General features: G+C 39.8%; 1 protein-coding gene across 5 annotated transcripts in view; it reads left to right on the top strand.

The window, feature by feature from the left end:
• The window catches only part of LIMS1 (LIM zinc finger domain containing 1), a 206,610-nt gene that overhangs the window by 172,840 nt on the left and 15,176 nt on the right, over positions 1–18,594 (top strand). For all 5 annotated transcript variants that reach the window (XM_036755121.1, XM_036755123.1, XM_036755118.1 and 2 more), the window contains 2 exons: positions 16,456–16,522; positions 17,677–17,797. In XM_036755121.1, coding sequence (XP_036611016.1) covers positions 16,456–16,522; positions 17,677–17,797 — 188 coding nt within the window. The remainder of the gene's footprint in view (positions 1–16,455; positions 16,523–17,676; positions 17,798–18,594) is intronic.

Here is an 18,594-nt window from a genome sequence, read left to right as displayed (position 1 = left end):
CTCCAAAGTCGCACAGGTAGTGAGTGGAAGAGCAAGGAATGGAACCCAGATCCTGTGATTGCTCCTTCTGCCTATGTCCCCTCAGCACTTCTTTCTATGGTGCCTTTCAGTTAACTTTTAAGTGTCCCATATGCCTATATAGATATAAATATGTGTGTATAAATATGTATATGGGAAATTTTTATACATATATAAATATATAAATTTTCTGTATATATGTGTATGTGTATATGTAAGTATATGTGAACGTATATGTACGTGTGTGTGTGTGTGTGTGTGTGTGTGTGTGTGTGTGTGTAAATAAACATTTTCCCAGCCAGTTCTGTCAGGAGTTGGAATTATTTCTTCCACCTCTTTTGCATCTCAAACAACACCACACCTCATGCTGTACTCACAAAACATCTGCCAGATTGAATCCCTGGAGCAGGAGTGTCAAAGATAGATGAGAGAGGACTGGATGACCCATAATTCCCATAAGTAACTTCATCATTTTAAAACATTTGTTCAGGGCTTGCTATTTGTGGTCACTACAGTTGTATAGATTGTGGTAACTATCTTCTGTTTTTACCACTACTCCCTCCCAGAAACATATCTCTTCTGCATAGTTCTTTGCACATAGTAAGTACTTAAAACATGTACATACATAATAAATATGGACAGGATAAATACAAGTTCAAGCAAAAAAAAAAAAAGACCTTACCTTTAAGGGGCTTATTTTCTAATGGGGGGAAAACAGCAGAGGTGAAAAACAAGGGGATAAGTGAAGGTATCCAGGCTGAAGAGGAAGGTAGAGAATTCCAAAAAACGAATAGACCCAGGAGTAAAGTGAGTATGGCCTGGATATCTCATGAAATGGGGGTCCAGACCAGGGATTCATGGATCAGAAGAGAGGGGCACAGGCATTTCCAGGGGCTTCTTGACATGGAAATTGAGAAGTTTAGAGGAGGGCCTAGGATAGAGCTTTGAGAGTTCTATTTCCCTATCTCCTCCCCCACAGTTAGGGGGCATGATAATGATGATCCAGCAAAGAAGTGTGAGAAGTAGTCTCAGAAAGACAAGAGGGCCAAAGGAGAGCAATGTCAGGAAAACCCATGGAGGAAAGAATATCCAAGAAGAAAGGATATGGGTGCTTAACAGCGTCAGAGGCCACGGAAAAGTAAATGATAAAGACGGAGAAAAGAAAATCAAATTCTGCAGTGAAGGAATCATTAGTATCTTTGGAGGGAGATTTTCAATTGAGGAATGAGGTTTGGAAGCCAGATTACAAAGAGTTTAAATAGAGTGAAAGGAGAGGAAGTAGAAGTAATGAGTTCAAATAACTTCTTTGGAATTTGGTTAGAAAAGAGAGCAGAGAAATATAGCTTGAAAGGTGGGTAAGAATCTAGTGAAAGTTATTTCATTTTGTTTTTTATTCTGAACTTAACACACAGAAAGATCATTTACGTACATACACATAGCAAAATATAAAGAGGATTCTGAATGAAACCATGAATCTGTTTCACACGCTTACTTAAAAAAAAAAATCCAAGAAACCCTATCTGTTACTTTCAGAGTTGTCCTTGCATGTTATATGTACCTAGTGAAGACGTTTTAAGGACGGGAGGGAGGCATGTTTGAAGGCCTGTAGACTTGTCCCACATTCTCTTCTCTGTTGTCTTTTTACCTGTGACAAAGAAATCACCCCTAGCTAACTGATAAGACCACCTCAAAAATAGAATATGAGTTACAATTTTAAGGTCATTATCTGCAATGCTCTTTGTTTCAGGGAAAGTGCTATAATAATCTTTGAATAGAACAGAATAATTTATGACTCACCCATCCTTCTCTTGCCTCCCTTCTACTACACAACTATAAATACCTTCCTAGGTCTGCCTGATATTATTCAAAATGACATTATAAATACCCAGAACCAGTTTTTGTGTTGAACGTCATACTCAATTTGGTCTCACATAAGCTCTGTAGGAGGTTGCTATTTCTGATATAATATATCTCTCTCCACCCTAAAAAAAAAACAAACGAACAAAAAAAATCCCCAGATTTCCAGGTGAAGGCATCAGAACACCACCCTAAAAAACCAAAAACCAAATGAACAAAAAACAAACAGATTTCTAGGTGAAGATATCAAAGCCCTAAAAGATGAATAGAAAAAAACCTTTCCAATAGATTGAATGATTTTTAAGAGAGTATTATTCACGGCCCCCTAGAAACAATCGGCCAGCAGAGTACAACCTAGCAACAAATTGGTGGCTGGCAAAAGAACATTTGAAAAAAAAAGCATTTGTCTGGTTTTCCATTTGACAGTGAGTCAGTTTGTGCTTTGCCCTCATGCAATGATAATTTTATCTCTTCCTCCCTTATCAGTTTTGCTTTGCTGGTTGGTTAAGCTTCTTTCCTTTTCCGCCATTATCTCTCCTTTCTCTTGCCCAGAAACATACCAGGAAAGTGCTTGTCGGTGGATGCTAGGCACTGTTTTTCCCCCTTGATTTAATTTTGTTGTAGCAGCACTTGTAGAGATTTTCAAGCAGAGTGGTCACTTTTCTCATTTGTTTTGCCATAAAGTCCTCGAAAAGCAGACTTGTTTTCTTGACTTAATAAAAGCTATAGAAAATTAGCTGTGAAGATTCCCATGCTTCACACCTCCCCTTATTTTACTGTTGAGGGAATTGAGGGCAAGAGAGCACCCCCAAGGTCATCCAGGTAGTTAGGGGTAGCATGCTGACACCTCCTACAATTTCCATACGGCTACAGCCTCTGGGCCCCTCTCTCACCCTTTTGCTTCTACAAATTGGACAGGCCAATAGAGCACCGATCTCTCCTCCTCTACTCTGGGGTCTCTTAGGAATGCTCTAGTGCCTAGTACTGATAGCCAGGTATTAGCTGAGGGTTCCATTAAATTCAGGAGAAAAAGAAGATAGATTTCTGTTCATTTAAAAAAAAATAGAAGTTGGGGAGGGGTGGTGCATATACATTCACTTTCGGAAGAGATTGCTGTATTGCTGTTTTTGCTTCATTGTTTTACTTTGTTGCAAGAGACCTCATGGAGTGGGGGTAATTTGTAACTGTTTGCAATGGGAAAACAAAACATTTCAATAAAAATATTAAATGTATCAAGCAATACTTTGTGTACTTTGCTAGAATACAAAGGTAGAAAATGACACAGTCTCTACCCTCAGGGATCTAAAAAAAGATGAAACATGTACACATGTTTCCTTCTGGAACCTTGGAAGAGAAAAGAGGGAGGAAAAAAAGCACTTTACAAATATTAATTCAGTTTGATTCTCAGAAACACTGAGAGGTCACTGCAATTATTTATCTCCCTTTTACAGTTGAGGAAATGGAGGCAGAAAAAATTTAAATCACATGACCATAGCTAGTAAGTGCCTGAGATTTGACTCTAGGCCCAGAGCTCTAAGCACTGCACCACCTAGCTGCCTAAAAAGGGGTGAAAGCTGAACCTTAAATAAAAGTCCTGCTTTCAACAAGTGGAAATGGATTCCTTTTCAGGTATGGGAGACAACGGTATGTGTGAGCGTGTGAACACAGGCGTGAGCAGGACAAGATTAGGGAATGACTAGCAGTGAAGTGTGGTTAGAATCTAGAAAATACAGAAGCAAGCAGTTTAAAATAAGGCTCCGAAAGGTAACCTGTGGAATTTTTGATTGTCAGAGAAGAAGTTTCTATTTTATCAGTGGGGAGCTACTAAAGCTTTTTGAGAAGGTGAGGCATGTAAGCAGACTTGTCCATTAAGGCTGGTTAGGAGGTTATTAAAAAGTAGTCTGGGTGAGAGGTGATTAAGGCCTAAATTAGAGTGGTAGAAAGGAGAGAACAAGCCCTGATGGATTTGATAGGATTTAATAACTAATCAGATGGGAGATCAGGGACAAGATGACTCCAACGTTTCCGACCTAGGTGGCTGAATGGTGACTGAATTAATAGAAATGAGGAAAATAAGAGGAAGGACTGATTTGGGAAAACAGTTTGATGCTGAATTTTGAATTATTAATACAGTGTCTAACAGGCAGTTGGAAATGAGGGAACATATTAGGAGAGAGAACTAATAATAATAATAATGATAGCTGATATTTACATAGTACTTACTATGTGCCAGGCCCTGTGCTGAGCCCTTCATAATTATCGCAGTTGATCTTCCCAATAACCCTAGGAGGTAGGTGCTTTTATTACTGCCATCTTACAGATGAGAAAACTGAGGCAAACACGTTGATCAGCTTACCCAGGGTGGAGTAGTGAGTATCTGAAGCCAAATTTGAACTCAGATCTTCCCAACTTCAGGCCTAGCACTCTATCCACTGTGCAACCTCACTTGCCCTCTGGTAAATAAAGATTTACATAGAGGTAATCGTTGAGGTCATGGCATCAGTTAAGTATTAACCATCTGCTGTGTGTGGGGCAACTGAGTGCTCCAGTGCCAGGTCTGATTTCAGGAAGACTGGTCTTCCTGAGTTCAAATGTGGCCTCTGACATTTCCTAGCTGGGTGACCCTGGGGAAGTCACTTGTCCCTGTTTGACTCAGTTTTCTTGAATCTGTCAAATGAACTAGAAAAAGAAATGGCAAGCCACTCCAGTATCTTTGTCAAGAAAACCCCCAATAGGATCATGAGGAGTTGGGCATGACTGAACAACAAGAACAGTGTGCCAGGCGCTGTGTGAGGCCCTGGGAATACAAGTACAGAGGAAAGCAACCCCTGCTCGCAGTGAGCTGACTTTCTGATGGGGAGAAATGGATGGGGCAGTTTTAAGGAAGAGGTTGCAGAGAGAGAAGAGGAAAAGGCCCAAAAGGGAACTTTGAGGAGATGGTGACATCCATTCTTAGGAGGGCATGAAGAAGTGGATCCTGTCAAGTAGATGGAGAAGAGTGGTGAGGGAGATAAGAGGAGAACCAGGAGAGAGAAGAAAAACTGAGGGAAGGGAAAATACAGGATGGGAGGGATGGTTGAGGATAGACTTAACCTCCATCTCACTGGTTGTTTTTCTGCTTTAAACTGAATTGAAAGTGCTGTTTTTAACATTTGCAATCCATGGTCCCTGAAGAATTTAAATGTGAGCTTTTTGATAGTGGAATGGAATAGTGGAAAGAATACTAGCTTGGTAATTTAAGAGGACCTGGATTCAAATCTTCTGTCCTTGGGCAAATTATTTCAGCTCTCTAAGCCTCAATTTCCTCACTTGTAAAAATGAAGATGGGCTAGGAACCTGGCACATAGTAGGTGCTTAATAAATTCTTAGATAGATTAATTACCAATTGATCCTAATCTCACCAATTTAGCATTAATCTAAAATAGACCACATAGCCCATTGGTATTTAAGTCATTAAAAAATAGACTGCAGAACTACCTGCTGATAGTCTTATCACATAATTGGATCTGGAACATCAAAGCCCAAAGAGAACAATTAGATTTATGATTAAAATATTCTGTACTGAAAGTTACTATGCCAACATTACATCATGCCACTGTAATGAAGCTTCGTTTGTCCAACTCACTTTTCTGACTCCAGCGTTTAAGAGCCATATTCAGAACTCCTTGTACTTTTAATCAAAAGATCTCAAATCACCTCATGAACTTGGATTAAACTTTATACTCACATCTGCAGAGCAAATATATGCTAGAAATGCATTCTGAGTGGTTAAATGGACCATCTGTCATGTACTGAGGTATTGGAAGAGCCCAAAGCAGACTTTCTGAGCCTTAATTTATGAAACCATGTTTTCAGTACTCTGGATTGGTCAAACATCGTGCTCCACTGATTTTGATCAATGCTTGTTTACACTTGTTTGTGGCCTTATTCACTGAGCAGAATAAAGTATATACATACATAGACTTTGCCTGACAAAATCTCCATCATCTTCAGTGATACTGGTCACTCGAGAGAATGGTCCACCACTTGACCCTTGTTTAAGGATTATTTAGTAGCTTTTCATGCCTGCGACTGAGAGATTTCCTTTTTAACACTTCATGAAATTGTGAGTGCTTATAAATAAGCTATGTTTCAGCTGCCCAGTACACTCAGACTTCTGGTACAGTTGTATCCTGATTGTTTTACAATAATCTGGACTCACTGCGTGTGAATGTTTTGTTCATATCAGGAAATGTCTGCCTAACTTTACACAATTCATAGTCTCGGGGGAGGCAAAGAGATAGGAATTTTGTCACATTGAGATGGAAATGTTCAGCTTAAACTAGTGCCCAATCACATGACTTCAGGAGAGTTACGTTAAGTAACATTTTTTTAAAAAAAATCTTAGATTTGTACTCTCTAAGATATTCCAAAGCATCATAACAATTTATGGAACCATTCTTTTAATCAGTTGTCTAATAACTCTTCCTCCACTGACTACTGAGATGCTTCATCCTATGTCATTAATTACCATCATTCCTCTTTACCATCCATCTGTTTTCCACTGGTAGCTTCCTGCCAATGTTGATTTGAAATTGGGGGCTCTTTGCTTCTTGTAACATACAAAGAAAATGGTCCCCTGGTTGAGAAGGGTCTCTTACTTTTAGTGCTGTCCTCTAAATCAATGTAGGAACTCCTTAGGCACTATTTTTGTTTCTGCCTTCTAATTATCCAATATAGCACCTGCATGACTGAAGTAGATGGAGATAGTGTAAGCATTTATTTTTCTTCTTTTGATTAATTAATTTATTTATTTTTAGTTTTCAGCATTCACTTCCATAAGCTTTTGAGTTTTAAATTTTTTCTGCCTCCTTCCCTCTCCCCCTCCCCAAGATGGAGTAAGCATTTATTAAGCACATACTATGTGTCATCATGATTCAGATGTCAGATACTATGACTCAAATACAAATAAGCTTAATGAGAAAAGGCAGTTGGTGCGGGTGGAGGAGTCCTTAGAGTCAAGTTGTGAGAAAAGTGAAGTATGGCTAGGGTCCTCCTGAAATAGTGATCTAGATATGCAATCACTAGTCAGAGAGTAGGACTCCAGGGTGGAGATGTCTCCAGGGTGGCAAAGCAGTTGGTAAGAAGTCCATGTGAGTCTCATAAAGAGTAAATATTGATAATACGTTTGTTCCATTAGTTTGACGCTTCTGAAAGTCCAAAGCAAGGGTGACCCCCTTTTTAAGTAGTCTGTAGACATCTTAGATCATAGAGAGCAACTTCATTAGGTTTCTTGGCCTAGTTTTGACCTAATTAGTGATTTGAAATGATAGGGGGAAAAAGTGGCTAAATCTACCTACCTACAGGTATTCCCCAGCTTCTACTGAAAGCTGTATTTTTAAAGCCAAGCTATATACAGATAGTGTTGTGGTTTTTTAATGTGCCCATTATAGCACCTTGCACATAGGCCTTCAATAAATACATGTTAATGAATGAGTCTATTTTATTTTTATCCATTGTTGACAGCTGAGGAAGAATACATTTATAGTTACTGCTTTTCTAGCTCCTCTCCTTGCTACCCATTCAAAATCTGGGCTTCTTTCAAGCAAAAATTTAACTTCCTTGTTAAACTGTCAGAAAAATGTGTTATGGTAGAGAACTGCATTGCAAGTCCAACAGAATAGCCATTTCATCTGTGTCCAGGAAGGAAGACTTTGCCGGGAAGTGCTTGTGAATTGAAGGTTACCAAGTGAATCAGTGGGAGAGCTGATGGTAATCTCTTCTGATTTTTGTGATATAAAACCACAAAAACGAGGGGCAAGAAAGCCTAGGTTAAATAATCATTCTAAATCAAGCATTCCACCAGCATTCTTCTAGGTCAGTGGTAATAACTGGTAAAAAGTGAAGCCAAATCAACATGCACCCACATGGATTCTCTAAAGTCACTTATGAACTTGAACATAAAAAATGGCATGCTGGCCCTTGTCCCAAAGAAGCTGACTAACTCATTTGCCTGGGCAAAAAGGCATTCTCTTTCTCCAAAAAAGCTTGTCATAGGCTTTTTTTTCTTGTAACTCCTTTTTCTTTTTTTTGGAGGGGGGAAGGCAAGACAATTGGGGTTAAGTGACTTGCCCAAGGTCACACAGCTAGTGAGTGTCAAGTGTCTGAGGTCAGATTTGAATTCAGGTCCTCCTGACTCTATTCACTGTACCACCTAGCTGCCTCTCTTGTAACTTTTTTAAAGGGCTTTAAAAGGATGGGTAAGAATTGAGCAGATGAAGTTGAAGAGGGGAGAGCATTTCAGGCATTGGGAATAGGCTCTTGTTTGGTAAAACATTAAGTTGATTATTCCCAGATATGTTTCAGATATGGGAAAATTGAGTGTAGTAGAAAGAACATTGGATTTGGCATCAGAACTAGGTTTGAATGTTGGCACTTCAATTTCCACATGACCCTGGGCAAGACACTTATTCTCCCTTTGCTTCCATTTCCTTATTTATAAAATGGCAGTAACTATCTGTGGTACCTATTTGACAGGGTTATTGTGAGGAAGGTACTTTCTTACATGTATGTCAGAAAGGGCTATATAAATAACAATCTTCCCTTGACTCTCAAGGTGAACTGGCTTTACCACTTATCAGAGCTCTGCTCAGCCTACTCCCATGATTAAAAATAGCCGATGAGTCCATGTCACCTACAGAATTGCACCCAACCTCCTTACCACCTTCTAGTCCCAAACTACCTTTCCATGCTTTACCCCCTCCTGTAGGTTTCAGTCAGATAGGATCACTAATTCCTAAATCAATGAACTTAAGAACCCTCATAAGTGTACTTTACTGTTTCTATGACTTGGAGTGTACTTGGTTTTCAAAATCTTCCCTGTCTTTCAAGTCCCCGATTCAAATGCCACCTTCTGCAGGAAAATTCCCCAGATTTTTTTCAACCTTAAACCACCAGCATTTACAATTTACATTAAATGTTTGTTTTGCCTACAGAGTGCTGAGCTCTGTGCTAAGCATTCAGAGTTGCGTCACAGACTTGTGGCATACCTGAAAGAGGCTATATGGAGATTTCATGAGAGAAACTTTTTTTTAATTAGATTTTTTTATTTTTAGTTTACGACACTTAGTTTTACGTGTTCTTGAGTTTCACATTTTCTTCCCTTCCCTCCCCTTCCCCCTCCCTTCCAAGACGGCATGCAGTCTGATATAGATTCTACATAAACCTTCCCATTAAACTTATTTACACAATAGTCAAGTTGCAAAGAAGATTTATGACCAATGGAATGAATCATGAGAGAGAAGAAACAAAACCAAAAAAAAAAAAAGAGAGAGAGCAAATAGTTTGCCTCAATCTGCATTCAGATTCCACAGTTCTTTCTCTGGATGTAGCTAGCATTTTCCATCATGAGTCCTTTGGAGCTGTCTTTGAGCCTTGTATTGCTGAGGAGAGGCAAGTCTGTCAAAGTTACTCATCATAGAATCAATACGTCTGTGGTTGAGTACAATGTTCTCCTGGTTCTGCTCTGTGAGAGGGAAACTTTGATCCTAGAGGAGAAGAGAAAAAAAGAGAGACAAAGATGGGAAAGGAAAGAGGAAGAAAATGGACCCAGAGCCATAGGCTTTCCCCGGGCTGCATTTTATGCTTGCTGGGGCTAGCAGAAAGCTTCCTCACACTCCTGACAGCAATGTGGTAGAAGGCATTTAATACTCATTCCCAAGAAGATGGAATAAGTTCTCAACAATGCTTTAGAAGCATTGCCTTCCAGGAAATTCAAGCTCTGGTTCAGAACCTTCAAGACAGAGAGACTTCTGTGTCTGTCCAATGAATAAATCACTATCGTCTTTTATCATCTAGATGAGAGGTGTCAAAGTCTCATCAAAACTCCCAAGTGAGGAACCAGATTAAAATGTAATTGAGAAATGTTTAACAAAATAAATAAAAATGGAATACAGAATAGATAATGTTAATTTGTGGTTTTCTAAGTCAATATGTGGCAACATAGATCCATTTCTATTTGAGTAGTACGCTGTTGCTCTGGATTACAGTGTTGGGTTGGTAAGCCATTGTGGGAATACAAATGAACTCAAAACTTTTAGTCCCTGGAGGGTAAAAAGGTGATCACCTTTGGAAATGTTGGCAAAAATGTATGCACCTTGATTTATTCTTTGTTACTTATCTTACCTTTTATTCTATTTAAAGTACATGCTATTATGATGTCATGTGATTTATTCTGGCTACTTGAGGATAGAGGAAATTCAAGAGAAAAGGTGGCTCAGAGCTACCAAAAGAGCAAGAAAAAGACCTCCAGGGCATTGGGTAGATCTTCTATGAAGGATTTATAAGAGGACCTGGTTGAGAATCACCCAGGCTCAGAAGGCATGTATGTATTTCAATCTCCACCATGGAAGGAAGTATCTTCATTGATGAGATCATGGTTTATGGAGGAACAGAAGTATAAAGTTTTAAGACTTTAAAAGGTAATTCAGCTCTCCAATTTGAAGACTAGTTCAGGAGGTTAACAAATGATTAACAAAAGGATAAAAATAAAACAGCTACTGTACCTGGAAAGATGACACATGTGCATTCCAGGCATTAGGGAAGAACCTGTGCAAAGTCATGAAATGAGGGATTGAATCCTGAATTTGAGGAATCAGTAAAAGTCTTGGTTTGCCTGGAAGAAAGCATATTTGAAAAGGGAATAATAAGAAAATAAGTCTGGAGCATTTAAATGCCAAACTGGGCACTCTGTATTTATCCTAGAGGTACTAGGGAACTTTTTGAGGAGGAGAGCGACATATTCAGACCTATGTTTTAGGAATCTTAATTTAGCCACTGAAAGATGTTTCAGAGAAGCAGCAGGGAGATCAATTAGGAGGCTATTTCAAAGGAAAAGGATTTATATGTACAAAAATATTTATAGCAGCTTTTTTTGTGGTGGCCAACAATTGGAAGTTGAGGGGATGCCCATCATTTGTGGAGTGGCTAAACAAATTGTGGTGTATGATTGTGATGGAATACTATTGTGCTATATAGAAATGACAAGGGGGGATGTTTTCAGAAAAGCCTGGAAAGACTTATATGCACTGATACAAAGTGAAGTGAACAGAACCGGAACATTGTACACAGTAGTAGCAATATTGTAACTATGATCAATAGTGAAAGACTTTGCTACTCTGATCAATACAGTGATCCAAGACAATTCCAAAGGACTCATGAAGAAAAATACTGTCTACCTCCAGAGAGAGAACTGATGGACTCTTTGAGTGCAGAATGGAGCACATATAGTCTTTCACCTTATTCTTTGGCCCCTTTTCTTGCAACATGGCTAACATGGAAATATGTTTTATGTGACTTATATGTGTAATGGATATCTTATTGCTTACCTTCTTAATGGGTAAGGGAGGGGCTGAAGAGGGAAGGAGAGAATTTGGAACTCAAAATTTTTTGGAGTAAATGTTTAAAAAAAAAAAGCAGGGGGGAGAGGCTATTGAAGTAGCCTAGATCAGAGGTATCAAACAGGTTGCCCCAGCAATACTTCTAAGCTCTGGGGGAACTTGATTAAAATGTCATTGGTAAAATTTTAGCAAAATAAATAAAAACACAATAGAATGTAATGTTAATATGTCAGTAAGTCAATATGTAGCATATAGGGATCCTTAGTGGCCCTTGTTTCTATTTTAATTTGACACCACTGGTCTGGAGGAGAATTGGTGACTGGGACCTGAACTATGCAAGTAGAGAGGAAGGGTTAGATGTAAGAGATGCTGTAAATGGGGGAGTTGATTACATATTGGGGGGGAACCGTCTGGTAGGGAAATATGATTTCCTTTTTGGACACGTTTCAGACATGGGGCATTTAGTTGGCTCAGTGGTTAAAGCATCAGGCCTGGAGTCAGGAAGACCTGAGTTCAAATCCAGCCCTGTAATCCTGGGAAAGTTATTTAACTTCTGCTTGCCAAAGTTCCCCCATCTGTAAAATGGGTATAATAACATCATCTACTTCCCAAGGTTGTTGTGAGGATCAAATGAGATAATTGTAAAGTACACAATACCTGGCACATAATAAGTGCTACATATGTTAGTGGTGATGGTGGTGGTGGTGGTAGTGGTGGTGGTGGTGGTGGTGGTGATGATGGTGGTGGTGGTGGTGGTGGTGATGATGGTGATGTGATGATGGTGGTGGTGGTGGTGGTGGTGATGATGGTGATGTGATGGTGGTGGTGGTGGTGGTGGTGGTGGTGGTGATGATGATGATTTTGAGGTATTAGTGGGACATTCAGGTGGCAAAATCCTACAAGATGACTGGAGGTGTACAACTGGAGCTCAGGAGAAAAAGAAGGGCTGAACATGTGGATGAAGGAGTGTATCAGTAAGGCAAGGTGCATGATCTTGAGGATGACTATGAACATACCTGTATGGTTCAGAATTGCAAAGTATGAAAAACTCTCTAGGTAGAAGGCAGAGGAAGTATAACATTTATTTAGACTCCAGAGGATAAAATCCCAAGACCAATAACCCCAATTCGATACAGCAGTAATTATATTCCAAAACCAGTAAACCCACCTCAATGTAGCAACAAGGAAATTATAACACAGTATTATAGCAAGGAACCAAGTCATCCTGTAACCTTCCCCACTGCTAGGGCCTTCCTATAAACAATCACTCATGAATCCTAACTCTCCTCTCAGCACTCTCTCTGCACCTCCGAAGACTCCGAGTTCCTGCTCCTTCTGCTTAGGCTGAATTTCTTTTCCTGTAGTTCTCTGCAGATTCTGGGGCTCTCAATTCTGTGTCCTCTTTATATATAGTCCTAGCTGGCATCTGATTGGCTAGAACTCAGGTCTCTGATTGGCTGAATTCATGATTGACTAGAACTCAGTGCACATACCGTTGACTTTGGTCTTAGCAACTCCCCTTAGGGCTTCATGCCCAAGTCAGCTTAGTACCTAGTAGAGGTACTAGTGTACTAGAGTAAGTAGAGGCTTTAGGCCTACTTACAAACAGAGATATAATCAAGCTTTCCCACCTAGCCTCACCTGAGGCCTATTGAATGGGTAGGGAACATCTTTGATTACATTAATACTACCAGGAGTCTTCTGCATGGAGGTGATCATTAGGTCCCATGAGACCTAATTTAGTCACTGAGAGAGAAGAGCCCTAATCCTGGTTTTGTGACATCCCAGGGTGGTTTGAACTTGCTCCCAGTGATGAGGAATAACACTTCCACCGAAGTTGATGACTAGACTGACTGGCACATCCAGAATCCTACTGCCTGCCCTTTTTTGTGCCAAAGACAATGTGTGGCCAGGGATTGATGGCTTGCCTAGCATTGCTTGCTTCTTCCATAAAATAGGCATCAGAATTCTACTTCTCGGTCAATCTTCTGAGATTTAGGGATACTCTTCGTTATTTTGATTAACTAAATATATGTTATTACCCTCATTTTCTCTCTATTGAAAATTCATAACAGGAAAGATACCCTTATGATGAGTGATTTATTGGAAAGCTGTTTTGCACAAATTTCTGGCACAAACAGCCTCCATCTTCATCCTCTTGTTTCCTCTAATCCTGAATGATATCATTCAGGAAAGGGAGAGAAATGGAAATGTCAGACAAGTTAGAAATATCTCTGGTTTAAAAAAAAACTGTTTATCTGCAGATCTAATCATTTCAGTGCACTTTGTGACCAGAAAAAATAGAAGTAAATGTCTAGATTTTTTGGTCTTTATGACCACAACTTCACCTAGTGTCATACCATCTAATATAAACCCCAAATTCTGTTACTCAGGAAACTTTTGTTAATCTCCTTTATTAAAACTCTTTTCCCACAAAGTTTTTATGAGATATGATCTGTACGCTCATGAGGCTTACGGTCTAGTAGGGGAATAAAATACCAACATATATTCCAATGCTATTACACGTAATAATTCCAGCTCTAAGTCTCTGCACCTTTGAACAGAGGTAAGATCAAGGAAAAAAGCCAAAGATTCCTCAAGGTTTCTGATGCAGTCAAAAGAAAGAACTGGTTTGGGGAAGAACATAATTACCATAGTTTTTGAAATTCAGTAAACTTTTGTTAAGTACCTACTATGTGCCTGACATTGTGCTAAATGATGGGGATATATATGAGAAAAAGAAAGATAATCCCTTTCTTCAAGGAGCTTACAGTCTAATGGGGGAAGAAAATGCAGAAAAGGAAATGGAAAGGAAGGGGCACATGGGGGTACCTGCAGTCCAAACCAAGCAGAGTTGCAGATGGCAAGTGGAGAATTAGCTGGAAAGTCCAGATCTCTACCTGTCTAAAGGAAGGCCTTGGGAGGAGTTTACCACTCCACTCTCCAGCCTTCCAATCAGAGGGGAGAGGAAGTTGAGGGAGATGGGAAAGTACGGAATATTCAAAGGGACTCATTCTGCATGATGATAAGATTTCAGGTGATGAGCTCATCCTGGGTGGAGCATAAGGTTCCTGAAGAGTTTGAAGCGCCAGTGGAACATGCAAGAAAAGATAGTACATTAGATGGGAACATGAGTCTGAAGTTTAGAAGATAAGTCAGAACTGGAGATACAAATCTGGGAGCTATCACATAGATGAGGGATAGCCAGGTAAGTGTCTGAGATTGCCAAAGGAGGGATTGTAGACAAAGAAGAAGAGGAGAGGGATGATTGACATCCTTGATGACAACCCAACTCGAGAGGATGGAGAGAGAGTACAAAGGAGCAATTGGGTAAGAAGAGAATCAGTAGAGGGGAGGCGGCTCAGAAACCCAGGGAGAATAGCCAACCCAGTAAGAGAGGATGACAGGCAGAAAGAATAAGGGGGTTGGGTACTGTTTAAAAGCCATTGGATTTGACAATTGGGGTGTTCTCGGCAACCTTAAAGAGAGAGCAACTTCAGTAGAGTAGTGGCAGGAGAAGTCAAATTGCCAGAGGTTAAGTGAAAAGTGGATGGTGAAAAAGTAGAAAGGTAATAGACAGCTTTTTTTTTTTCCAGTAAGTTTAGAGGAATACATAGTCTCTGTCCTCAAGGAGTTTACATTTTATCGGGAAATAACATGTACATGAAAAGGTAACCTACAAGTTATGTACAAAATAAGTGCAAGGTAATGGGGGGAGGGGACTAATTTAGGGGATAAGAAAAGAAGTTGGCTTTTAAGCTAAGTTTTAAAGGAAATAAGAGATTCTGAGAAGCTGATGTGATGGTAAGGGAATGCTGTGAACATGATGGAATACTATCAGTCACAGTAAACGTTTATTAAGTGCTTGCTATGTGCCAGATACAGTACTAAGTGCTGTGTGATTAGAAATAATGAAAGAAAGGTTTCAGAGAAACCCAGGAAGACCTATATAAATTGATGCAGAGAGAAGGGGACAGAACTGGGAGAACAATTGATTCAATGATAACACCCTTGTAAAGACTAGTAACCCTGAAAGACTGAGGAACTCTGATCAACACATTGACCAACCCTAATTCTATAGGACTCATCATGGAGCATCAACCCATCTCCTGATATGAGTAAAGGACTCAGAGTGCAGATTGAGATGTACATTTTTGGACATAACCCAGCTAGGTGGCTCAGTGGATAGAGCACCAGGCCTGGAGTCAGGAAGACCCAAGTTCAAATCCAGCCCCAGACAGACCCTGGGCAAATCACTTAACCCTGTTTGCCTCAGTTTCTTCATCTGTAAAATGAGCTAAAGAAGTAAATGGCAAACTGCTTCACTGTCTTTGCTAAGAAAACCCTAAATGGGGTCACAAAGAGTTGAACAGAAGTGAAAATGACTGAACAGCAACTGCAAAAATTTGTTTTGCTTAAGTGTATGTTTTTGTATTGGGGGCTTGTTTTTCTTTTTCAACTGATGGAGTGGGAAGGAGAGAAGGTTGATTTTTACTGAGTGAAAACATTTAAAAAGTGTATTGGAGGCTTCCCAAAATGATGCATGGGATCTGAGGGGCAAGGCGATTTTGAGCTAAGGAGATCAGAGAAAACATTGTGAAGAAAGAGGTGGTATTTGAGTTGGCTTTTAAAGTGTGTATAGGAGCTCAGTAGGCAAAATGGGCCTCTCTGGCTAATGAGGGAGTTGGGCTAGGTGACCTCTGGTCCCTTCCGGCTGTGAATTCTACAATCTAATAACATTCTTCCCACGAGCAGCTTCACTTCCACATCTGTTTCCATTAGTCTGCTCTGCCGTTTCCTCGCTTCATGTCTTTTCCTATTGGTAGACTAAAGTAGTCTTTTCTCACCCTAAGCCACCTTAAAGTTAGTCTCATTCATTAAACTGTGCTTTTCCATTGACAGCTTGAAGCTGCCTCCAGGAATCCATACTTAAATAAGCAAGAAGTGCAAGTTCAGCCTTAGCCTAAATTTGACCTTTCTACCAAATCGTATATTTGTATATTGATTCTTGAACGTATTTATATACAAATTGTACAAAAGAATCTGTACTTCAGCAGTGTGTTTGTTTTATCTCAAGTGAATTTGTAAACTTGTAGGGCAGGATTTTTGGTTAGTAACTCTTTTTCTGTATTTCTTCATAGCATTGTACCATTTATGCCCTGTGGGTGCCCAACACATTAACTCATATATATTTTTCTTGTAGTTTGAAGGAAGGAAGTACTGTGAACATGATTTTCAGATGCTTTTTGCCCCATGCTGTCACCAGTGTGGTAAGTCATAGCACCTAAACGAGATGTTGAATTTTCTTTAGACTTCCTCCTCATATAAACAAGTCAACAAAACTGGATTAAAAAGTGTAAACTAAAATAGTCTCCATTAAACCTGCCAAACAACTTCAGGGTACTTAGTGAACCTCTCAAAATGTCTGCAGGAGGGTAAATAACTTTGGGGGCATCAAAAGAAACATACACACCTCAAACTGAATTTATTTCATGAGGGCTCGAGGCTTTCAGAATGTTCACAAATGGATTGCAGTTCACTCAGCCCTCTGTTAGGTAACTGAGAAATATACTTTTCACACACTTCTGCAGCCTAGTAACTGGCAAGCCTTTGCTTTCTGGTTCCATGTAAAGAAAAAAAGGAAATGAAACCAAAGGAGGAAGACATAGGTTAGCCAAGTCTTTTGCATGTCCTTTTTTCCCTTTGCAGGCCTTTTAGCAACTTAGCCCCTCCACCAGAATTTGTACAGGGAAACTGGAACCACCAGTATATGAACCTTAGCAAAGATTTGGTGGCAAAAGAAATTAACTATGGGCTCAAAAGGAGGATTTAAGGTATCTGTGGATTTCAATAATTCATGCTGTTCCTTAATAGCAACAATAGAGGCAAATAGAAGAAAAGCCATTGTATAGTAAAAGAAAAACTAGATTCAGAAATAGGGAAGGACCTTGACCTAGAAAGGCCAAGGTCACCCACTTCATCCTAGGCCATTGCCAGTCATCTTGACCTTTGCCTTTCCACTGGACTTTGATGACTTTGAGGAATGTGTGAGGCTGATGACTTTGTGCAGTTTTGCCTCCCTTACATCCTGTTCATTCACAAGTCAAGACATCACCCTCGTGACGTCATCGGTCCTCTTTGAGAACAAAGGAGAACAGTGGCAGCAACTGAAAGGTGAAAAGGTGAAATCATAAAACTAGGGCTCGAGAATAACAAGCACCATTAGGAAGCTCATGTAGAAAATTCTCTCGGTCATAGTTGTTTACTCTTATTTCACACACACTTCTGCACACACATACAAACACAGTCATCATTAATAAAGAAAGAAACTCTTCTAGAATTTTTCCTTGTTGTCTTCAGCAGTAGCACCTTTGAAGGATAAAAGATACCCTTTTAAGCAGCCTGGTATTTTATTTCCTCACAGGTGAATTTATCATTGGTCGAGTTATTAAAGCCATGAACAACAGCTGGCACCCCGGATGCTTCTGCTGTGATCTCTGCCAGCAAGTCCTAGCAGACATCGGGTTTGTCAAGAATGCTGGGAGGTAGGGTCAGACTGTACTCATGTTAAACAAAAACTGTGATTCCAGAAAGTCATTATCACAAGAGTAATGTGTGTTGATTCCTTCCCCCTCCTCCCTGCCCAGGACTTTTTAGGGGCCAATTCTCAAAATCTGAATACAAATGAGGTCCAAGTGAGTGAACTCACTATGTTGACTGAAGTCGCCCTGTCCCATTCATTTGCTAGGGAGGGGCTCCAGGATGCTACTGAGACCCTAATATTTATGGGGTACCTACTAAGTATCAGCGACTGTGCTAAGTGCTTTACAGATAACTTATTTAATCCTCACAACAATTAGATATAGGTGCTATTCATATTTTTATTATTAGGTGATATAGGAATGTGTATTCCTAGGGTCTCAGTAGTTTTGGGGGAAAAAAGCAAATAAGCATTTATGGGGTACCTACTAAGTACCAGCCACCGTGCTAAGTACTTTACAAATAACTCATTTAATCTTCACATCAATTAGATGTAGGTGCTGTTTATATCATCATCATCATCATCATTATCCCCATTTTACAGTTGAGGAAATTTTAGCAGACAAAAGTCAAATGACTTGCCCAGGGTCACACAGCTAGTAAGTGTCTGGATTTGAACTTGGGTCTTCCTAATGCCAGGTCCAGTGCTCTTTCCACTGCACAGACTGGCTGCTTAATAAATGTTTGTTGAATTGCATTGAATTCAGAAAAGGACCTGGCAGCTTACTGACTAGATCGTGTGGTATCAGGCAAGAAGCTTACACTGCGACATTTACTTCTGTCTTTTAGACTTCTGTTATTT

This window comes from Trichosurus vulpecula, chromosome 4, assembly GCF_011100635.1.
Source record: "Trichosurus vulpecula isolate mTriVul1 chromosome 4, mTriVul1.pri, whole genome shotgun sequence".
Classification (NCBI taxonomy): Eukaryota; Metazoa; Chordata; class Mammalia; order Diprotodontia; family Phalangeridae; genus Trichosurus; species Trichosurus vulpecula.
Note: the sequence above shows the minus strand (reverse complement) of the source record. Positions and strands in the feature narration are given on the sequence as shown.